This window comes from Arvicola amphibius, chromosome 4 (assembly GCF_903992535.2).
Source record: "Arvicola amphibius chromosome 4, mArvAmp1.2, whole genome shotgun sequence".
NCBI classification, from domain to species: Eukaryota; Metazoa; Chordata; class Mammalia; order Rodentia; family Cricetidae; genus Arvicola; species Arvicola amphibius.
Window position 1 is genome coordinate 95654459 of NC_052050.1, and position 24674 is coordinate 95679132.

The 24674-nt window shown below is 44.3% G+C and overlaps 1 protein-coding gene across 8 annotated transcripts in view; it reads left to right on the forward strand.

Moving 5' to 3' along the window:
- Positions 1 to 24674, forward strand: part of Rbfox1 (RNA binding fox-1 homolog 1) — a 365001-nt gene that overhangs the window by 302130 nt on the left and 38197 nt on the right. For 6 of the 8 annotated variants that reach the window (XM_038326053.1, XM_038326056.1, XM_038326057.1 and 3 more), the window contains 2 exons: positions 8505 to 8637; positions 19178 to 19217. In XM_038326053.1, the coding sequence (XP_038181981.1) occupies positions 8505 to 8637; positions 19178 to 19217 (173 nt within the window). The remainder of the gene's footprint in view (positions 1 to 8504; positions 8638 to 19177; positions 19218 to 24674) is intronic. The other 2 variants (XM_038326054.1, XM_038326058.1) reach the window with 1 other exon arrangement.

The following is a 24674-nucleotide window of genomic DNA, read 5'->3' on the forward strand; positions in this document are numbered from 1 at the left end:
TGAATTACCATAAACTTATAGTAACTAGGTTTGTGTGTACAAATGAGGCCTCTACTGACACAGCCCTAGTGTAACCCTTGTTTCTACTTATACATCTCAATATGCTGGATAGTTTACTTATACACCCCTGGCTTATATCCAGATCTATAGATAAATTCCAGTAGGGAAGGGAAATGAGATACTTTTAGATTTTTATCAATCTAAATGATCATCTCTGTGAAGTGCACCTAATTAGTGGAAGAGCATTGAAGCTTTCGCAGGTGTCTTGAAATCTCAGAATATAAACACACAGAACAATGACGGCATAGCCCTCCCCCAACAAGGAATACACTAAGATCTCCAGGAAGTTTGTCAAAGGAGTCCTCTCCTTTCATGATGGATTGGATTTCACCCAATCCATGACGGATTGAGGCTGAATCTGTCAGATGAGCTAAAAACACAGCAGAGGATGTTGCAGCTTGTGCAGGCAATAAGAAGGAAGCCACGTTGGGCTATCCTCCAATGAGAGAGAGACAGAGACAGAGACAGGGAGAGAAAGCACAGTAGAAAATGGACTGGGGATACCTAGGGGGTTGGATTAAAAACATGAGACTCAGGGGCTCAACTTTGGAAAGATAGCTGCAGACTTGCTCTAGACTTCAAATCGCTCCCCAAAAAACAAAAACGAAAAAGAAAAAAATAGCAATCCTCCAGATTCATATGGTTTTTTGAAGAGCTAATGGGTTAATCTGTGCATCTGGCAATTAGCAAGTGTTAATAAACGCTAGCTGCTATCATGCAGTTGAATCTCTTCCATCTGATAATGGAGTCTCACAGGCTAAAATTCTGCCAACTGTGATCACATCTTTGCTAGGATTGCTCCAGTTATCTCTGCCCAGGGTTTAGACAAGTGAGATCCAGGATCTCTCAGCACTGGCATCATAAGTAAACGAGGCTTTGTCCTTGGAGTGAACCACCTGCCTAGGCCGCATCTTAAGACTTCCAGATTCAGGGTCAGGATTAGCCACCCAGTCCCAGTTTCCCCTCTAAAAGAACTGCTGCAGAATCTAGCAATATAATCAGAACATTTCAGGGATCTCCTTGTGCCAGAACATTTTGTTCATGTTAGAGACACAGTAGTCCCCAAAATATAGTTCTCAGGATAGTCTGATGGAGAGCCATAGAAGTGTGTGTCAGTCAAAAAAAAAGTGGCAAGAAAAGCAAACAATAGGGAGAGGAAACATGACTGTGGAGGATGTGGTGGCATCAGCATAAAGGGACAAGATGTGAGAGATGGCGTGAAAAGATGGAGCCCAGCAGCAGAACAAAATTTGCCTCATGGAATCTTCATAGATTAAACAAAAGGGAAAGAATCTGCCAGAGCCACTCAGAGGCAGCAGCCACATGAAGCAGGAGAAAAATGAGACATCTCGGTCTCCCTTCCCAGTCTAGCTGAAGTAAAGACTTAGATCAATACATTTTGCCTTGGCAGTCAAGCTGATAAGGTGTCACTGTGTCCCCTCCCCTTCTCCTTCCAAGACCACACATCTCTCTCCAAGTTCAAATCCTTGCCAGTTCTTACAAACACATCCTAATCAGACCCAAGCAGCCTTAGCAACTTCTGGCTAATTTGGATTTGACTAAAACTTTTGTACCATGACTGTTATGTAAAGAGATTCAATTATGGTACGCAGTGTTTTGTGAGTAACTACCGCCCATAAAAAGTTAATTAATCAGGCCTGTGTCAATTTCCTGGTGCCGTGTCAATTTGCTGCAAGGTAATTAATCACTAATCACCCACCAGCCAGCCAGCCAGGGACAATCCACCAGCCATTTATTGTGTCCCCCCCCCCAATAAATGGCCAGCGCAGCCAGCAAGAAACACATCTCGCCTTTCACAATATTTTTATCGACGCTTTCGGATGCTGTGGTAGAATGCAGCAACAAGCCTCTGCAGTTCAATGGAATATGAATATTAAAAAAAGGAACGAGTGGAGATTTATAGGGCATTGCGTTTCTGTTATGTCAGGTTTGAGATTAAACCAAGCAAATGAACAGTGAAAAATTACTCTTCCATGTGGAGAATGGTGATTAGAGTTGTACATTAATTAGAATTTTTTTTTTTTGTTTTCCCATTCAATGCATTTCAAATGAGGATGTCCTATAAGGAACCAGTTTGTCCAAAATGTAGATTTATTCACTTCTAAGCAGCAACATTTAACATCATTTATGCTGAACAAGAGTGGATCCTAAATGGAGGTTTCAGACATAAATACTTGTGAGTAGAAGCACCAGAAATTCTGTTAACTAAGCGGCTGTCTGGGATCCTTTTGTAAATGACAGAAAGAAAAAAAAAATCACATTTCTCCCCAAGCCCTAAAATTACTGGGTTAAAAGAGGACCTTTCTATATTAACCTAGAATTTAATGTGCTCTGCCATGTTCCGTTTGCTACCAAATTCTGCTTATAAAGAAATGATGTGGTCTCGTGTGAACCCTGTGCCCCAAGCCAGATTGGTGGACTTGAATCTTGGATTCATTTTGACAACAGAAGTTAGTATTTTTGGCCATTTGAAAAAAATAATCCGATTTTTAGATCTCTCATGGAGATGTTTACTGCACAATGCCCTGCCTCTCAGGCTGTTTATGGCACCCCAGGGTGTCCGTATCATAATTTATAGTCTGACACAGGAAATGTGAGTCCCTGCCACAAGTGACTCCCCGAACCTGCTGTCAAAGGCACATCTGCACCTCCAAGTTCAAGCATTTGAATGTTCCCCACCATCCATGGTCTGCAGAATAATTCACCAATAGGCTAGTGTGTGCACTTGTGCTTTCGTGTCTTCAAAGGATGGGAAAACCAGTGAGGCTTCTGGATGCAAGGGAGTGGAAGGCACAAGACAAAGAGAACCCACTCTGATGGCAACACCTTTACCAGGGCATCTGGCAATCTCATGCAAATTCAACCCAGCACACAAATGCGAAGAATAATTGCCCATTAAAGCGGGCTGTATATTTTTATGGCTCTGTTGCAGAATCTGCCCCCTGTCGGGGTTTGCATCTGCTATTCTTCTGCCTCTCCCAGGCTCTAAAACTTTAATATGCAGTTTATAACCCTCAAGTATTTTCCACTGGCTTTGTGTTTCTTCTCGTGGGATTTCCAGGCTGGTGAAATGATCTCATTTGTGTTTATTTTCCAAGGTAAGCACCATGTTCATAAACGAGACGGAGAGGGAGGAGGTACTAGTCACTGTAAATACATGAACGTGAAGCTCATTGAAGGTGGGAGCTTTGTCTTTGAGGGAGACATAGGCAGGAAGCAGTAGACACTTCGGTAAATGTCTTATTTGGCTGGTTGATGCACCCAAATGTCTTCCATTTAAAACCCTTGATTTGCCTTGATGCTTGAGTCTCACAGAGTGCCTCTTTTTCCTTCCCTTAATCTTCTGTTCCACAGTGTAGGAAGATTGCTATTCCCAAGGGCGATGTGACACCCCTACCCCATGTACCTGCTCTCATACCCATCTCTCTATCTGAAGGGCTTCGGTTGGGGCTGGGTGGAGCTGGGAATGGAGATGTGTCAGACACCTAGGGGATTTTTGATTCTGCCCTGTGCTTTTCTGGTGTTCCATTGTAGCTTATGAGCTAAATCCAATTTTGTTTTGTTGATACCCGACTTTCCAAACTTTGATTCATGCTACACAGGTTTAAGAGGGTATGTATGAGTTTTCCCTCCCTCATCTTCTCCACCCAGTAGGAAATCCAGAATTGAATTCTGCATCCACAAATCAACCTGAATGCTACCTTTGTCATTTAGTGGTGGTTTTATTTAGGTGTTTAATAACCTCAAGTTATCTATGGGGTAAGGGAGCCAAGGCAAAAGTTATGGTTCTAAAGATGTCTATAAGTCGACAGTCGACATCTTTTTGTTTTTTATTTTGTTTCTTTGAGACAGGATCTCATTATCTAGCTCAGGGTGGCCTCAGTGTTTGCAATTCTCCTGCCTCAGCATTGTAAGTGCTGGGATTACAGGTAGGACCCACTAAACTCAGCTTATATAGAAAGATTAGCCAAGGTGACTTTTATGCGTTTTATTTTAATGCCAGCTTACTTGATTACAGAAATAGAGAGGATGTGTGTTTTTTGTTTGGCCCTACATTGCATTTACCAAGCATTTTTTTATGTACTTAATGGATGCAAATTCTTAAACCAAAATGTACATAGATGATAAAATATTTTTAACTAAGTAATATAAGTGTTGCACCAAGAAGGAAATGAATCATTGAGAGGTATTTCTCCCTATATATGAAGAATAAATCTGTGCCTGGTTTATCTGTCCAGACAATTGCTTCAGGTACATACTGACCACATATCAGCATTTGTAAATACATGCCCAGTCTGCAAGTAAGAAACTTTCCACCTTTTCCATCCTGTCAGTATAGAAGAAGCCTGATGAAGAAGGCATGTTCTTTGTCCTTGAAACTGACAATGTGACTGTGTCACGTGATAGCTATGCTGTCATCAGCAGTGGTGGGAGAAAAACATTGAAAGAAGGGAAGACACACAAGCAGTGACTCTCCAAAAGTTTTATCATATGGATGGGCATTAAATTGCTGTGCTCAGAGAGAGCTGTTGCTGGGCAGGAAGGACATTGTTTATGGGCTGTCTGGATGGAGTGGCATAGTAGCTTGTGGTAGGTACTACCTCTGGGAAAGTTTACCCAGAATAAGCAACATCTTATGTGTAGTGTCAGTGGGGAGGGAGTGTGCATACCTGTGGGTAAACTTGGTTCTGATCCTCCTGAAGAGCCAGGCACCTCATTATTTTCAGGTAGGGTCACTCATGGTCTGGGACTGACTGCTTAGGTTAGGCTGGCTCGCCAGCAAGTGTCAGACATCCAGCCCCTGTTTGCACTTCTTTGGTGCTGAGACTAGATGCCTGTGTTTTGTTTTTAAATATGGATTCTTAGGCTCAAAAACCCAGTTCCCTGTGCTTTAAAAAGCAAGCACTTTCCTTACCGAGCCCTAGAACCACTTTTGAACCATGCTGTCTACCCTAAAATCACAGTGACTTAAACTGAGGATTTTTCTAAATGTCACGAAGCAGTCTTTCTTTCTGCTGGAAACTTGTGTACTTAGCATCTCTGGATCAGCTCAGCATCTCTTAGGGCCACAGTAGAAATGATCTTTCTAGGGCTCATGACAAACTCTATCACTTGTGCAGCTTGTTTTTTGTAGTTCTGGGCAATGATGGGAAGTGCACAGTGAAGAAGAGGGGCCATGCTCCCCTGGAAGTAAGGAGGCAGTTAGGTACCAAAGAATGACCAAGGTTGGGGTTGAATTCAATTACGTACTCTTCCAAATCAAAGAGCAGGGTGGATGGAGAGCCCTGCCCCCATGGAGCTGGCTTTCTAGCACCAAACAAGAGTGCTTCCTTCCGTCTTCATACAGTTGAAGCTACTTGATTAGGACGTGGGAGGCCCAGAGCTTCTGTCTTCAGAAAGAAGTTTTATGTATGTGGGAGCATACAAAGGAAAGATGAAAATGAAGAAAAGAAGCAGTGAAAGAAAGGAAAAGATGAATATAAACATGGAAGGAAGTAAGGAGGAGAGGAGGAAGGAAAGAGGAATAGTGGGAGGCAGAAGGGGTGGAGGAGGGAGGAAGAGAGGAAAAGGAGGCAGGAGTTAGGAGAGAATGAGAGGATGGAGGTGTCCAAGCACTATCCTCCCCACTTCCCTCTCATTCTCTAACGAGCTTTGCATGGAAGAGCCCAGAGCCTCATCTCAGTATCTCCAGGCAACACTATCCCACCCCAGAAAAGCAGAGGGTCTCAGAATAGAGACCTGGCTCTGCACACTGACTGCGCTTGCTGTCTTCACTCCAGTGTCGAGCTTCTGCTTCACATGGCATCTCGTCTCCACAGCTAAACCCTCCAAAAAAGCTCATCACCTGGGAGAGAGCTGGCCTAGCTCCTGTGGCTCCATAGGGGGAATGGGGAATGGGGGGGGGGCAGGAATATAAATGGGTCAGCATACTGAGTGCCTGCACACAACAAGCCAGCTGCTCAACCAGACTTATATTTCTCATTTTCCTTATTTTCAAAATGGAAAACATTCTATGAAAATTTTTGTTTAAATAATGGTGAACTGGAGTCAGGGATGGAAGCATTCCCAAGCATCTCCCCATCCTGAAGCGATCATTTCTTGTGTTTCATAGCCCTAGGCTTGAATGAACTCAGCATTTCCTGTTTCCTTCATTTCTGCCATATTGGTTGAAACTTGGGTGCTGGGGACTGGCATAAGAGTTTAATAAGCTTGCACAATTTGTTGATAATCAAAATCATAAAAAACAGTCCAACATAAACCTCAGGCAGAAATAGGAAGATAAAGTCCATCTGGCTTTGTTCTGCAATCTTAGCATTTTACTCATGCTGCAAAGAAAAGTGTCATAAAAGCCCCTGTTCAAGGATGTGGACCAAATTCCAGACCATCACTGACAGTTGATCTTCACTTTAAGGGAATGATCCCTGCTAAGAATACATGCAGAACCATGAAAGGCTCTGGCTCACCCTCCACATAGGCACAAACCTACTCTGTACCCAGGCTCTAAGAATTCCAGAGTCACGGTGGTACCTCCTAGAGAGCAGGTGGTGCAGGAGAATTGTCTGTAATCTGTCAATCATGTTTTAAATAAATGCTGATTGGCCAGGCAGGAAGTATAGATGGGAAAACCAGACAGGAAGTAGAAATGATGCAATGAGAACAGGAAAATTCTGGGAAGGAGGAAATTGATTCCTCCCAGTCCTGCGCAGACCACCAAGAAAGCAGGATTTGACTTGCTAGCTGAAAAAGATACCGAGCCATATGGCTAAAATAGATCAGAATAATGGGTTAATATAAGTCATAAGAGCTAATAAGAAGCCTGAGCTAATGGGCTAATCAGCTTATAACTTATGGAGATCTCTGTGTGATTTTCTTTGGGGATTGCCAGTTATGGGAAACTGGGCAGGACATAAAAACCAACAAGCAGGCCCCATTCATGTTACAAGCAGGTACTTCCTGGGGGTTCTTGCACGTCTTTCCAATGTACTTTCTTGGTTTTTTTTTGTGCTGCTCCCACAACCCCCATCCATGTTCACACCTAAGCATGCGTGGAAAAGACTCTTGGATGTAAGATACCTGGGGCAGAAGTCTTCTGTCTAAAGGTGATGGTTGGAAAGGGCTTGGGTCCCTCCCGGCAGTGTGGATACCAGGTGGAAAATATCTTTAGCATGGTATAAATGAGAATGCTCTCACTTGGTCAGAAGCCCTGCAGAAGCCTGGGAAAGAAAATTTGGGTGTGTGGGGCTGTTACAGACTTCCTGTTGTGCCTCTCATTTCAGCTCCCTGGGTCTTTACTGTAGCTTTTACAAACAGTGGTTTTTCATATACATTTTCTAGGAATTCAGTCTCTGTATGGGATGAGGTTTGGGGTATAGTGCTTTTTAAGTGAACTGGGGAGTCAGCATGGGTTGCACTGTGAGGCTTAGCAAGAGACTGGGAAGCTAGAGGCAGATTCTTTTTCTGATGGCTGTTTGGCCCTTCCTTAGGAGTTCATATCAGCATGCATGGGTGGAATGGCCACCCGAGAGGAATTTAAGACTTGAGGAGTTGTCAGACATAGTTTCTCTCCCAACTCTTCACCACGCCTGATATTGTCTCCCTAAACAAGAGAACCCAGGTACCCACTTCTTCCTAACAGGTAGTTATCAGATTCCCTATGTGCAGATACAGGCATATGTGCACTGATGCTTAGGGGCTTATGCCATGGTGGTAAACCATTGAGGACATAAGCGGTTTTCACACTCACAGCACACATCTGCAAGAATGTTTCAAACAGAAGTTCCTGGCAAAGACGGGGATGCTGCTGAAGGGAGGAGCACTAGGCTAGCAAGAATGTCTAAAGCCTTGCATTCCAACCTAACAATTTCCCCCGAAAAAAGTTAAATTTGTGACAAGCCAGGAATGAATATAAAAGGAGTGTAGAATATGAATACATATAGGGGGAAATTATGAGAAAAAGTAATTAACTCTTAATTCAATGCAGTTTGGCCTCCAAGACAACTGCCAGCATATAAAAAAGTGTGTATATGTGTAGATATAAAAAAATATATGAATATTTGCATACACACTTGCATATATATATATACATATACACATATATATATATATATATATTCAGGATAACAGGATATATTCAAAATCATGTCTATACAAGCATGTTTTCTGAAAAGCTGTGTGGTTTCCCCTGTCCTTAGGAATTCTCTATAAATGTCTGTCATTTCCTATATCCTCATGGTCAGAAACCACTGTCATACCCACGCCATGCTCACCACGTTTGTTTCCAGTCTTGCTGCACTGCTGTTTGCCCTTTGAATCTTATTGAGAAAGGGTAGACCCGGCACAAACAGGGTTGGGAAAACGGTCCTCACCAGACTACATGTGCATCTCACGGTATCCTGCTCTCCCCTCTCTCCTCTCTCCCATAGTGCCTGGCTTTCCATATCCAGCCGCCACTGCTGCAGCTGCATACCGAGGGGCCCACCTGAGGGGCCGAGGCCGCACCGTGTACAACACCTTCAGGGCTGCAGCGCCCCCACCCCCAATCCCGGCCTATGGCGGGTAAGTGCCGCACCCTCCTGGGAGGGAGGTCTCCCTGCACCTGCTCTCCCTCCCCAGAGGCACGGAGTGTTTGCGAGTGCATGATGGTCTTGACCACCCCACCAAAACCTCCCCAGCATGCAGCCTACCATGCGCCTGCTGCAAAGCACCTTGCAAAGAGTATTGAAAAATGAGTGTAATTTGTCTGGTCATGGTTGGTGCCTTTAAGCATTCTACGTGTCACATGTTGTTATGTAAATTCTCTTTGAGACTGAATGCTGGAGAACAGAGAAATGGTTACAGCCAAAGATGTATTTCTGATGACTGCAAGCATCTGGTTATTAAGGAGGTTGGACTACATTCACCCCTTGAATTCAAAGGGACATGAGGTTTCCCATACATAAAAATCCCTGGGGTGATCTTGCTCCCCTCCCCATACACACTTTGCACTCCCAGGCAGATGAACTTTTGCCTGAGAAGATTAGGTGTTGAGTCAAACCCAACATTCCAGACAGGAATGAAATTATGGTTAATTGGCCTTTTACTTATATTTTCCAAAATAGCCCAGCCTGGCCTTTCTCCTTCATAGGGAAACTGAGAATGGATTTCTTTCTTACTGCCATCTGAGGCCTTCTGTGATTGGATATTGTCCCTGATGACTAAAGATGTAGGAATGGTTGGGAAGAAAGGACGGAGAGAAGGAGGGAAGGGGAATGGAGAAAGGGAAAGAAAGATTGACTAACATAAAGGAAACCACCCAGAAATGGCACTTCCTCTATTCTTTATTGGGGATCTTGGAAGGGCATTCCTCTGCCCCTGGGCATGAAGAAGAGAGGTGCCTCTGAGGCAGCGGCAGGTCTAGGATATTTTTGATTGGTGCAACAGAGTAGACGTGGGCGATGGTATCTAGTGGATAGAATCCAGACATGTTGCTTACACATACTGTGGTCCTTAGGCTAGTCCCACCCTCAGGGCAAAGCACCGTCTGGCTCAGAGTCTGCTTTGTGCTCCACTTACTTCTCCAGATGCAGAGAAGATTCGGTTATACTAAGGAGAATCTGGCATGAGCTTCTGCAGGCCAAGGACTAGCTTTCTCATCTATAGAAAGAATATGTCTATGCTCGTGATCATATAGAAAGGGTTAAATGCATTTTCTTAAAAGCTTTGCGGCACATACATCCTTTAGGAAGCCTGAATTACCCCAGCTCCCTTGCTGTACTGATAACAAAGGAAATACTTTTGTTATTTATTCATATCCCGCCCACTGCACAGAGCCCATATGAAGGGTGTGAAAAGCCAGAGAGCATGAAGCAGGCTGGAGACGATGCAGGAAGGAGGCTGGGAGGAATCCATCAAAACAGGAGCAAAAAGGCAAGAGGAGGACGAAGATTAGCGCTAGTCAGTGCAGGGCTTCTTAGAGGGTCAAAATGACAAGAGAGGCTGGAGATGATAACAAAGTAAGAGCCAACTGGCTTTACTGTCTCCCATGCCCCCAATGCATCCACCTATCATACAAAGGCCCTTTGACTCTATAACCAGTAGAATGCCCACCTAGCAGGAGCCCATTTGATAAGTGGGTTATGGAAAACATGGCGGGGCAGAAACAGCTAAACAATCATTTGGGTTCAGGTTAGCGCTAAAGAAAGATTCGTGAGCCATACGTGTAAAATGGACACTTTATTCTGTCTGAAAATCTTTATCTTAGTACATGGTAATTTAGCTTCTCTGTATATACACTGACCCCCTAGTCAGTATCTCACTACTATATTGAAAAGGAAAAAAAAATAAGTAAAATGATATGGCCTATCCTCCCATGAACAGTTTGTAAAACCCCCAACATAACCCAGCTGCTATAAAATTGGAATTTACTAACTTATAATGAATGTGCTCTTTGCCAGGAATAACCATGCATCACTAATTAATGCCATGTTTGCCAGGGAGAAAGAGGCACTTCCAAATGGTACACGACATGTTTGTGACTCTTTTGGAAGGGATGAAAATGTAATATTCCAGGAGTCCTCCTAACTCTCCTGGCTGCGTTGGTGACCTGTTCCCTCTGCTTCCTTCACCGTGTCATTGGTCCATGCAGAACACACAACAGAACACAAATAATGTCAAGTGCCGAGGAAAGATGTTCGTTTAGTGAACTACACTCAGGGAATGATCTTATGGCTGAAATTCTGGAATTAGACATTAAAATAGAATCCTCAATGCCAGAAGCTGGACCAATAGGTCACTGACTTAGAGCAATTGCTTTGCCAACATTAAGACCTCTGAATCTAACACCATGTTAGGGAAAAAAAAAAACTAGGCATGGCTAGGCATGCCTGTAGTCCCAGCACTGGGAGGTTGGAGATAGGCAGATCCTGGGAACTCTCTAGCCTGCAAGACTAGCACAAAAGAACAAGCTTTCCAGTTCAGTGAGCCCGTCTCAAGATAGTAGGGTGGAGATGATAAGAAATGCCATAGACCCTGCCTTGCCCTGCATAGAAACTCACAGGCGCACTTGTGTGCGAGCACCATACACATACTCACACACACACACAAATTATAGTCGGTAATTAATTAATTATAAAAGATTCTCCACATGGAGGCCGAAGATTGGTATCAAGTATCTGTAAGACACTAAGTACTGGTGAAAATGGAGATTTGGTTAGGTGCCTGGTTCCCCCTTTCCCTTCTGGATTCATTGGCTTAGATTACAAGGAAGGTAGGCCATCTTTTGAAGAAAACAACCTGGTACCAAGAGCATGGGTCTCCCAGAGGAAAGAGGTACCTGATTCTGAGTTGACCCAATGAGCAATGGTGCAGTAGACCCAAGCCTGTTTCCATGGCCTGACCTACCAGATTGGAGGTGGTCTGGAAACTATGAATTCCCAGAGCTACTCTCTCAAAAGTCCATTGGAGGAAGGTTTCTAGGCTTGACTGCCATCTTTCCTCCATCCCCATTCAGCCACATTTTGTGCCCCATTGTCTGCTACCTGTGGCACATTCACGAGAATTTCTGCATGTGAGATCTGGACCCCAGTATGCAAGCTAACTATTGCAATTGACCTGATAGATGGTAAGACAGAGGCCTGTTTACCAAGGAAGGGTCCTTAGCTCAGCATGGGTGTCTAAACAAGGCTTCCCAGAAGAGAAGACGTGGGTTACAAGGTCATGTCCATTTGTTCCAAACTGCCATAGTAAGATCCTGTCCTGTGAGGACCCACATACCAGCCATCTCCATCTTTTCTCTGGTATTGCCTCACAAAATTTACTAAAGAAGAATATTTTTCTTATTGTCACCAAATGACATCTATCTACAACCTATATTTTATACAATATCCAAAAGGAGTCTATGTTACTAAAACTTACAGCCCTAAATATGTTCTTTATTCTAGGTCCACACGGGCTTCCGTACTTTTTCTCTGATAGAAAACACACACACACACACACACTCACAATTCTCACATTCACACACAATTCTCACACTCACACATGTGACATGGAACAAAAACTTCGTAGCTACCTCTGTGGAGCCCAGGATAATGCTTAAAGAGATCCAACGTTGATATAAGAATCCAAGGAAACTCATTAAAGGCATTCCTATCTGGATCTGTTTTCTGCCCTTCCCGCAGTAAAACTGCGTAGATTATGAAGAGGTCCTATTCTGTTTTCTCTGGTATACCTAAACAGAGCAATCTGGAAATATCAACATGTGATCATCACTCCTGAAACAATACTGCTGCCCATGAACAATAGAGGGATCAAAGGAATAAGCAGACGACACTAAACATAGCCAGCTACTCACTACCCACTGCCAATAGTAAATGAATCAGATTCTGGACAGTGAATATCGGATTTTACCACCCTGGAAAGCTATAAGGAACACAGTGTACTTGATAGGAGAGTAAAGCACGCACCAGCTCCATAGGGTTGACGAAGGATGAAATAGGAAGAGTCCCACAAGGTTACGGCTCAGTAAGACCAATGCTAGGGCCTGTTGGCTGGACTGCAGCTAATCTTGTTGAGGTTGATGTGACTATTGACGTTTTTGTAAGTCGCCCATGCTCCCCTCACTCAGTGCTTCCCCCCCTTTTAGGTGATACAGGGTTAATCTTGTGTCTCTTCCTTCGTGGATAGTTCACCTCTTTAGTAGGGAGCCCCTGCAGTTCACAAACCTTGTATTACCACTACAAAGCACAGGCAAAGTCTTAGGGAGAGGCACACCAAAAGTTAGTGGATTCCATATACTAATCATAGTTAACCTTAGTTAGTGGACTTTCTCAGAGTTCATTGTATAAGGATTTTCCTATTTCTCCTTGTTTTTACTGACATTTTGTTGGAAAACCACAATGTCCTATCATCCAATGAGTCATATTCATGAGAAATTCTCCATTTAAATTCAACCATTTAAAGTAGCTTGCAGGCTGGCAAAATAGGTGGAATTGGATACACACTCACTATAGTAAGCACAACATCCCATAAATGACACAGAAGCTAACCCCAATGCTAGAGCAACAGTAGCATAGGTCTTGGTTTACCACACGCTAAGTAGATGTTTATCATGTATGTACTATGTATGTTGCATGGTGATATAATATACTGCCCTTAGGAAGCATTCCAGGAAACGTAAACTGGCTAAACATCCAGCACTGGCTATGGGGCTTTAGTCTTTGTTCTATGGTCTTTATAACATGTGTTATTTTGTTGTTGTTGTTGCTACTACAAAAGGCCACACAAAAGCAACTTAAGAAAGCAAGGAATGCTTTATCATGGCTCACACAGGATACAGTTCACCACAGCAGGGAAGGCAAGGCAGCAGGAGCTTGAGGCAGCGGGTGCTTGAGGCAGCGGCACACGCTGCAGCCTCAATCAGGAAGCAGAGAGGAAGAATGCTTGCTCGTGTTCTCTTGGCTTTTTCCCTTTCTGTTCATTCTGAGACCCCAGGACCAGCATTGCCCACAGCCAAGATGGTTCCTCCCACCAAAGTTAACCAAATCTAGAAACTTCTTCAGAGACATGCCCAGAGGATTGTTTCGAGGTGATTCTAGGTCATGTCTAATTGATAATCTATTAATCATCTATTAACCACTGCAGTCTTTTGTTACTGTGATATTCCGCACATCCTCTAGTAACTTATTAGGATACTTGTACACAGTTTCTAGAGTTACCTGGAAAAGTAGTTTAGGATAATTCAGTACCACCACAATAAAAATCAGACAGCATCCCAGGGGCAAGTTTCTTAAAACTGCCCAAGACCACAGCCATAGGCTCCTGCACAGCAAGTAATGAACCCTCAGCATCCAACATTAGTCCACTCAAGGGTCACCAGGAAGATGTGGACCCAGAGGCTCAGGGTTCTGTGCGCAGACACCAGCAAGTCCCTAGGAGCCTTCCACCTCACACATGGGAGTAATAATCAACCCACCCTGGGCACAAGAAAGGTGTGTTTCATCCTACATACTCACAATGGCTCCAGGGAGGGCAGGACCTGCACAGATTCTTTTGGTAATCTTCTCAAAAATAAGTACTTTCCCTGGGAAAATGTGCATATACAAACACATGCACAGTTATGTACAAATCCCAGTGTGTGCATGGAGCCACCTGATAACCATTCTAGACAGTTACATTTGAACATATTCAAAAATATAATTTATTTTCCAGGCAAAAGGGTCAGTAGAGAAAAGAGGTTTTAAATGCCTTTCCTACAAAAATACATTGTGGTTGGTATATATACTGTTACACAAACAGATTGCTTAGTTTGGGGCATCCTCTGCCTTTGTTCCTTCTTGTCCTTCCTCCTTTTTTTTCTTTTTCTAAAGTAAGCTAATTTGCTATAGTGCGATCGTTCCCTGCTTGCCTCTATCCAAATATTTAACTACCATGATTACTTCCTTAAGAAAATGAGTTGTGCATTTGCATCATGCTCTTGCAAAAGCATATTGCAGGCCTAGAGTGATTGACAGGCAACACAATTACCTTTGCATGACTAGACAGACTATTTCTGCATTAAAATAGGACCGCATCTGCTCAGTGCATGACAGCAATTCCCTTCTGCAGTGTGGGAACCGTTGTGTATCTATAGCTGCATCCTCCACGTGAAACCCCATCTTCTTTTCCCATATATGTATCTGGTATTTTAATGCACCTGTTGGCTGAGGCATTAGAAAAGCTCTGGGAGCCATTCCCAGAAAGGACCATTCAGCTCTGCAAGGGCTCTCCCACACTCACCATGCCTCAAGAACAGCACCTTAGCAGCTGCAATGTCACCCCATTTGCAGAATGCTCGCCTAACATGCATACAGTCCTGGAATTGATCTTTAGCACTGCAAGGCCTGGCATAGTGGTTCACATCTGTTTTCGAAGCACTGGGGAAGCTGAAGTGGGAAGATCAGAAGTTCAAGATTGTATTTGACTGCATAGTGAATTAAGGCTTGAACTACCAGCAGTGACATTGCCCATTACCTGAAAGAAATACAAATCCTTTAGCTACCCACTCTATCCAGATCTACTGAATCAATAGCTCTGGGCTGGCTATAGGGCCCAGCCATCAATATTTCAGTTAGTCCCCCAGGTGAATCTCAGGCACATTGAAGTTCAACCACTGCTGCCTGCCATGTCATTAAGAGTTTGGCTATGGAACCAAAAGACTTGGACTAGAATATTTATTAGTTAAGTCAGTTTATTCATGTCTAGGGAGGGAATGGGGGCCTTGTCCATGGTGGGGGGGATGGTAAAGATCACAGGGGGCTTTGATGGGCCCATCCCAGAGCAGTCATCCTGCGAACCTGCATCATCTCAGGAATGGTACTTGTGCTATGACTAATAATGTAGGGGAAATAGCAGTTTTGTGAAACTGACAGCCCATTCCTGGAGGTTTATTCTACTCTGCTAGTAAAATGAGGATGGCTCTATCAGCTCATAGATTCCCGGGGTTATTAACATCATGAAGGTTATATCACTCACTGTTTCCCTTGTGCCTCCAAAATATACTTGGCACAAGCAAGCAATCCTTCTCATTGTGTTTGGTAACAGATGAAATTCTTGACTTCTTTGCTCAGATACCACCATCTTCCTTATAAAGGGATTTTGGGACCCAAAGCCACTAACTGTGCCCTTCCTCCAGGCCCTCCAAGGATCCAGACACCTCTAACCATGGGTCCTCACACTTGTCATTCCCTTTGCCTTCCTGCTAGTCCTTCCAGGTTCCCCTGGTCCTGCCTCTTTCCTATTGTTTACTCTTTCAGGATACCCCCATTTCCCCATTCTGCAGCAAAGGCTGCAGCTGTGACTGCAGCTTGATGCATGGCTGTGGCTGCACTTTCCCCTCTGGGGACGCCAGACCTCTAGAGATCAGTGGTGGGAGAGACTCACCTGTGATGCCCAGCACAGCGCTTGGGGAGAGGAAACCTTCCAGTTCAGGAAGACTAGTTGCATTCCATTTGTTTGCCCTTGTCAGAATGAGGAAGCTTGCCCCCAGGTTCCCTTCAACTCCACGTCTCACAAATTTGGGGTATCAGAGGATTCAGAATAACCTTATAACCTTCCATCGCCCGTGGTGGAGGGCAAACCACAGCAGCTGGGCTATTTTCCACAGGAAAGGCTCTGAAAGGCAAATGGCACAATGTGTTCTTCCTTGGTTTCTGGGAGCTCTTAACACAGTGCTGATGGGGAGACTGACATGGCAGTGCCCCCTATGCACAAGCAGTTTCTGGAGGAAGCAGCAACCACAGCTCAGCTCTTCCTCATCTCCTTGGCAGAGTAAGACCCAAGTCTCAGTCACATGACATGGCTCTCCACCCTGCTCCATGCTGTGTGCCCCTGAGCCCCCTAGGCCTAGGTTTGGCTTTTCTCTCTACTTTCCACAAAATAAAACAGACCTTGTCCATCCAGTAGACAGTTGGGAAAATGCAAGGCTTCCAGTATTTACATGAATAATATTTTTTTAAAATAATTGATATTTATTCACACCCCCCTAGTCTTCTGTACTGGTAGGATTCAGGATTGTTTAATCTTATCTCTTTTCTTTTCCTCGAACGCCAACAACTGTTACAGCACACAACACAAGCTTCAAACCTCAGGCCCCCAACAACAGCAGCAATAATTATAAAATAAGAAGGTAGTGTCTCACCAAGAGGCTTGTGCTGTGTTCGAATTAGAGCCCTGACTTTAAGCTTCAAGTGGAGACATCATTCTCTGACCAATGATTAAGTTCTACCTGGAGCCGACAAAGAAAAGACTCTTTGTCTTCTGCACCTCTTTAGGGTGCAGACACAATCCTCTGAATAGATAGTTATTGTATGTCTTCTGGGCCTGAAATAAGAAATTAAACCTTAGATGAGATGCAATAGGTGGAACTCCTATGAGTGCAGCCTCGATGTCCAAACAAATCACAGACACAAATGCCTTTTCTGGGGGAGGAAACTAATGAGCCGCCTAGATAGACAGAGTCTGACACATGGACGCTGGTACTCACAGGGAAGACATGGAACTCAGCTTCAGGTAGCCTGGGTCTCATTTAGAGAACTTATTGCCTCAGTGCTAAGCATGCTGAGCATTCCTTCGAAAGCATCACCTGACTAAATCCTATACCTCTTTGCACGTGTGTGCCTTGAGGTAGCCCCTTGGCTACCACTTTTCTCATTTTGCAAAGAGTTAACCAAGCTCAGCTGTCTTAGTAACTTTGTTCCGGTTGTGAAGCCATATACCAGGGAAGCAGCACTTTGATACAGATGTCCGTGTTTCTGCACCTTGCCTGCCTCTTCAGTGGTGATCTAGCTGATTTTGAATGAGGATACTGGTAGACAAGATGCTGGCAACCAAGTGGTAGCATGAATAAAGGCATGGTGGCATGAAAACTTGACACAGGCGTGGTCTTGATGCAGCTAAGGCTTGATCTGTGCTCTGGGGCCGAGTTGCTTGCCTGCTTTTTCTCAGATCTGTTCTAAGGCCCGTTGGTAGGAGCTGACCTTGCCTCCTGACCCCACAACAGACAGTGCCTTTTTACGTTGCTAATGTCAAACGCAGATTCAAAGCTTGCTCATGACCCTACACTCCTCAGCCTGCCTTTTGGATTAGGGCTTAGCACTGCTTGACAAGTGCTCCTAGCATTGTAGCCTGCCAGGATCAAACACAAACAACAGCTGAAAGGCATTCCTACTGACCTCCTTAGTGTGTGACATCCCTGCCACACTTTAAGGATAATGGTCCTTGGGGGTTTGCCAATCAGCTCTGAAAGAGCTCTGGGAAAGAAGTGCACTTCCGTGTTCTCCAGCAAGCCAGTGTCACTGCTGTGTGTGCGTGTGCGTTTGTGTGTGCGGGTAGATGATGAAGTGCGCTCTCCCCTGGCTTGAGATGGCTGGCTTTTCTCCGTGCTCATTCTACTCATGAAATCCTTTCGTATCAAAGTTGTGCTTCTATTAGGGCCCTGGCTTGACTCAACAATGGATTCGCTGATCCTTTGCCAGCATCATAAATCATCCAGAAACTTCATGGGAAGATGCTAGGGGAGGTTACTGATGACTACCTGAAAGCAAAAGTTTAGAAATGCAGCCTTTTGTACTTAGGGTATCTGCTGCCCTCACAAAAGCCTGCGAGGTGTCCAGAGTACATATGGCCTTGGTAGACTCACTCAGACACTTAAGTCATAGAATATGTTCCTATGAGTTTCTTTGCCTTGCTATTCCAAGGAACTCAGAGAAGTCCAAGATCATTCTTTGCCCCCTGAAAGTGGCTTTTTCCTGGGATTCTAAGTCCAGGGACTGGGTGCACTATGCAAAGCTTCCATATAGTTAGGTTTATTTGTCATAAAGTAGAATCTTGCCTTAGCCCGAATATGATTTATTTGAATACTGACACATACACAACCCCCACACACAAATATATAAGACCTTGATGCATATAAACACATATATGCACTCGCATACATTTGTACATCTGAAAATATCCATATTTTGCACATATGCATATCTGCATATGTTTACACACAGATAGGTTTTCTGTTATACTGACAAAGTCTGACAGAACGACCACAGGTAATGCTACTGTATGAAATGTTTACAGAAGAAACCATCTGACCCCATCTGAACCACCTAGGCATCCCCTGAGGCCATTCAACTCTAGTGCATCATGAAAGTGTTCTGCTCTGAGTCTCTGCCCTTGCAAGCCCATTCTTTAACAGATGCTGTGTTTCGTGTTTGTTGGGGATGGGAGCTGGGGTTTGATTGTAAACTTTAATATTGTTAAGACTCTCAGGCCTGTGTAGGTCACTTGGAAATGCACACCAGTCCTTTCGCCTTTCTAAGCCGTGCAATGCACCTTCTTCTGAGAGTGGGAAGTTCATTTTGGTGCCCAAGCAAAACCACTCAGACCCTGGTCCCACATGGAACCCCAGCCTAAAGTTCCCGATTTGATGGACAGCTGTTGTCTCCAACCTCCTTAATCAGTTTGCCACTCTCCTCCGTTCCTGTGTTTCGGATCATGAGAGCAGACTAACCTGGCCCGTGCGGGGGTTGGTGCGTCTGCATGGGGAACTGCACTAATCCGAATGTTTCTCTTTGTGTGTGCATCTTTACAGTGTTGTTTACCAGGATGGATTTTATGGTGCAGACATTTATGTAAGTATTCATTAACGTGCATGTCGTCCTCCTTACCTCCGGGAGCCATTCTTTATACAAGTTTGCTCTGAACTCAGTGGGGACAGATTACCCCTTCCTGGTCAACAAGGAGTTCCCACCATAGTGTGTCTTTCAAGGTGATCATGAGCTCAAAAGACACATGACTTGCTCTTTGAGGGGAATTAATGACTTGGACTTGTTCAACTTTGGAACAGATGAACATGACTGCATCTAATAGAAAAGGTGGTTTTTCTCTCTTGCCAAATTAAAAGCTCCGCCCACAGTGACATGCTCTCTACCGTTCTCAATATGTGCTCTGTGTTTTCAGTTTGATATTCAGAACAACAGCTGTAGTTACCAGCTGCTGAGAACTGGAAGGGATTTTCATGGTTGGTACTTTTCCATGCTTTCCTTATAAGTGTAATTATTTATCGACACAGCACTAGGAATATTGCCTTTCTCTCTTTTCTCCGAGCACAGCACTAACTCTCTGCCCTGGCAATGTGTGCGGCCTGGAGTGTCAGCTCCCTCCTCTGCAACCTTTCATCTTCTCCCCTCTCTGAACAGTTCTCTGGGGTGGAGCTGTTTGCTCATTGACCCCATCTCATGATAGGCCTCTTTAGAAAGATGTGTCTCATCTTCAGAACTGCAGAGAACCTTCCCTACCCTGGTCTAGACCCCAGTGCAGCTCTGGTGTGATGAAAGGAGCTTGGAACAGAGTTTGAGCTAAGTGGGTAGCAGAGGAGTCCATTTTCTAAATCTCTCTCTCTTACGTGCGCGCGCGTGCGTGCGCGCGCGCACGCACACACACACACGAGCACACAGATGTACCATTAATGACCTCACCTAAGTTTCCAGAATCATACTTATTTTTCACATACTAGATAAGAAAAAAAATCAAACCATATTTCTGTGCAAACTGATGCTATTTGTTAAAAAACGAGAGACACTGTTTATTTTCTTTTATTCCTTTTGAATTTCACACTGCTACAGTCTGGCAGCATGGTATTAATCTACATCAGTGATGGACTTAGTTTGGATCTGATTGTTTTTGAGACACTCGCTGTCACCTCCAGGTTACTGCAGTGTTTGCATCTTGCTAGACGAGTGTGAGTGAACATGTTTTTCATTTATCCCCAAACAATTAACTCCTCTCAGTTACAAAACTGAAGCTGCCCATACCATGCCCTGTTCTCCAGACCTTCAGTTAATGCATTTCAAATGTGAGGTGGGAGAGCCTGGTCCTACACTCAGGTATAAAATGAATCTGAGCGTCGGTCCATAGCCACAGCCCTTAGGTAGCCTGGAGAGGATTATGTAAGTGGGCACAGCATCACTGAGTTTAGAGCTTTATTATTATGCCCTTAAACTTGAGAGGTGGAAGGGTGTTCATAAGAGATAAGTCCACTAGGAAGAAAACTATCTCGGTTAATATCTGTTCAAGAAAAAAGGAGTATGGATATCCCCAGTTAAAAATAAAATCATTATAATTTGGCTGTCAGTTATTGGGTACCCCCTCTCTGTGCCTCATTTTCTCATACGTAAAAGCTATAATAGTTCATTAATTGTGCCCTCCCATACATGTTTCAAATGGATTATCTCTTCCTGGCCTTATATATTCTTGTGTAGCCTGAAGACAGTGTTAGCTAGGGGCAAGGCTGCCACAAGAACAGAAAGCACGAGTCGGGGGATGATTCAGTCAGTTAAGTGATTGCCATGAAAACAAGAGACACCGAGTTTAGAGTCCCAGCACCAACATAAAGAGTCCAGGCTTAGCTTTGTATGCTTGTAATCCCAGAACGGGGCTAGCAGAAGCAGGTGGAGCCGTGGGACCTAAGAACATTGAGCCTGGTGAACTGGTGATCTCCTGGTGCTGTGAGAGACCCGGCTCATAACAGAAGGCGACACATGGTTGAGAGTAACACATGATGTCAAACAGTGGCCTCCGCATATGGATGCACACCCCAACATGTGTGCATTTGTACACACACACACACACACACACACACACACAGAGAGACAGAGAGAGAGAGACAGAGAGAGAGAAAGAGAGAGAGAGAGACAGAGAGAGAGACAGAGAGAGAGAGACAGAGAGAGAGAGACAGAGAGAGAGAGAGAGAAAAGAGGGGAGTGATTTCAGCACTGTATCCTGGGGTGCTAGGGGCTACATCAGAAAATCAGAGAGAACAAAGGAGGCTCAGGAATGTGGGTCTGCGAGACTCTGTGCTGGATGAGGAGAGGCTCAAGCCTTGAAGGGAAGATATTTTTTGGTAGCGTGACAACACTGTGTCTTCTCAATATTCCAAATATGTGATGAACCTACCCTGCTGAAGTACTAGGTTAGCCTACCGCTTGCCCAGTATTTGTCCTCTGGGCTCCCACAGTGCCAGTTAGATGGGAGTGAGTTAGCCTGGTGGCCCTTCCACCTCAGCAGCAGAGCAGGCCACCACGGGCAGCTCTAAGTTCAAAGGAAGCAAACGACATGAATTATTTCCTGCACAAAGCAAGGCTCGGCCCCACTGGAAAGTTCACCCTGAATGTGTGGGTTTAAGCCACAGGCCTGCTGCCCCGCTGTGATATTAGTCTGAACTATGAGTCGCAGAGACAGCCTGAGGACCACACATTTTAAAGTGATGGTTGCTGGAGAGATTTCTGGAAAATCATTTCAGATTCTGTTTTACTTAAAGAAAAGTTTATTCCTTAGGCCGACAATCTCATTACAATGTTCCACAATAAATAGGTCCAGGGTAATTGTCAGAGATTCTGGGATGTGTGAGCTCAGTCTGTCTCCACTTGAGTGTTATCTCATATGTCTTTATAATCCATTAGCTAAAACACTGAGTTTCTACATTTGGTCTGATCTAATCAAGGAACATTCTTCCTGCTCAATCCCTTCTCCACCCTGCAGCCTCTCTGAGAGGACCATCACACCCATGGTAGAACACGCTCCCCAACTACTGCCTCATTCCCCGTACGCTGCTCTCCACATCCTTCTCATTTTGTCCTCTGAGGTCCTGCTCCCATACCTCCTGAAGCTGAGTCTCTTGGGCATTTCTAGGATTTTTAAGTACTACTGGAGCACCAAGGATTGGAAAGACTTTTCAGACCACTCTGATAGGCGAGCCACCAGCTCCCACCTCCAGTGATCTTCTTCAACTTTTCAGAGAAGGGAAAGTTGAAGAAAGAGGGAGAAATGATTGTGGATGCCAGAAAATTGCCATAGAGAATAAAGAAATGCCATGGATCACGTGATCAGAAAAAAAATCTATGAAGACAAAAGCAACCTTCCTATACAAGGCGGTGGGGGCGTCTCTGCCAGAAAGTTGCTGCCCCTGGGCTTTGGGACAAGCTTGCGCACTGTGAAGATGGTTACATATCACAGGCACGGGTAGTTCTGAGTCAGAGCAGAGCATGTGCAGGGCTATCACCCAAGTCCTCCTCCCAAGGAGGCTGTAACATGCACTTCCATTTTAAAAGACAGAGATGTCATTTTTATAAACGGTCTATTGAGTCTGAAAGATAGCTTGCATTTTAGTGAAAAGTACTGAAATAAACTCATACGTTCATTTTCTGACTGCTGTGGCAAAATCCTCAACAAAGGAAACTTAAGGAAGGGTAGGCTTATCTGGGATAGTGTCTGCTTGTACAGTCAGTCATGGCTGGAAGGCACAGGAGGAGGAGCCTGAGGCAGCTGGTCACAGGCATCCACGGTCAGGAAAGGAGAGCCAGGACTCAGTTTGCTTTTTCTTTTTCTGGTCAGCTTGAGGCCCCTGCCCATGGGAGGGTGCCACCCACACTTTGGGTGTGTCTTCTCGCTTCAATTAACACAGCCAAGAAACTTCCTGCCAGACATGTCTAGAGTGTGGTACATAGGTAAATCTGGATCCTGTCGAGGTGATAATTAATTACCTACCACGATCATTTTAATTAAAAATGTATCAAATTAAATAATAAACAATAGCAAGAGCAATAAGTGAAAGTTGTGGAAATTAACTTCCCTAGACCTGCAAAGCCAGGTCATCCGTCACCAGTGAAGCTACAGAGGTCTCAAAGCTGCACAAGGAGTAGGAACTAAGTGCTACTTAGTTGACATGAACAGGGAGTCTCAAAGACAGCATCTGATCAGCGGTGGTGAAAATGGACAAAGGACAGAGAAATTATAGTAGAGCAATGGAAATGTGGTTAATGCTTGGTGGAAATTGGAATAAGACAACAGTGAATTAGATAGTAGGATAGAAATGGAAGGGCGGAGAGGAAGGAGAAAGAATAGAGTATCAATCACTGTTACCTGAGCCTTCGTTAGGAATACCCCAAGTTTCTGAAGGAAGAGCAATGCTGAGACCCCTACACCACCCCAAGTGTGTAAATTTCCACAAGATTCCAGTGCATTTCACACTACTCTTAATTTTTGTTGGAATTTCTGGTGTTTCAACAAAACTGTTTTTCATTCAAATCACTTGAAATAAATAGAGTGTGCTCCCTCCATGTTGTGTGAGCTCGGGAATAAGAGGACTGAGCCTGGAGCTTTGGGAACACAGAGACCAGGAATCTTGCAAACTTAACCCTCAAGCTTTTTCTTTCCAAGACTGTATGTTGAAAGGGATCCGGGTAGGGATGAGCATTAGACCAGCCTTCCGCAGTCATTGTGAGGACTCAGTGGTGTCAAAGAGGCTGACATGGAAGAGGACATCAGCATCCAGTCCCTGCCACAGTTTCTCTTCCTCACCACAGCCATGAGACAGGGACTTTATCACCTCTGTTTTATTCAGAGAGGGGAGCTTTCCTTCCAGAAAAAAAAATGAAATGAGTTTTTCAAAAATCTTCTCTGACACCAAAGCTTGAGCCCATATGATCCAAAGACAGTTCAATACTTAAGCACTGGAAAATAGGTTAATTTAAAAGGGTGGGATTCTAGAAATTCCATAAGAGACAGGGTGGGGGAAGAGGGTGGGAAGATAATACAGAGGTTATGAGGGGTGGGGCTGAGAAGACAGCTTTACAGTTAACAGCTGTTCGATCACGAGGAGCTGAGTCTAGACCCTGGACCCACAAAATAAATCAGGTGATGAGAATTCTGGCCTTTCTGATGAAGACACACCCACTCACACACATAGGAAGAAAGAAAAGAGCATCTGAAGGGCTGAGCAGACCACTAGACAATCTTATCTGTCCCTGAAACATTCAAATAAACAATGAAAACTAGAAAGAGAGAAAGAGAATGGAGAGAGGGAAAGGAAGGGGAGAGAAGAGGGAATGAAAGTAAATTTGGATAGGTGTAGCTCCATGATCTTCAATTTTAGCAGAGAAAAGTTAAATGTCATCAAAAGCAAGGAAAGCCAGGTAACTTAAAAATGCATACATAGATCCATAAGGCAGGTCCCTAAATGTCTTCAAATAGTCAACCATTTTGCTATCTGCCAAGGAAGCCAGAGACTTTCTCTTCCAACACAAATAATT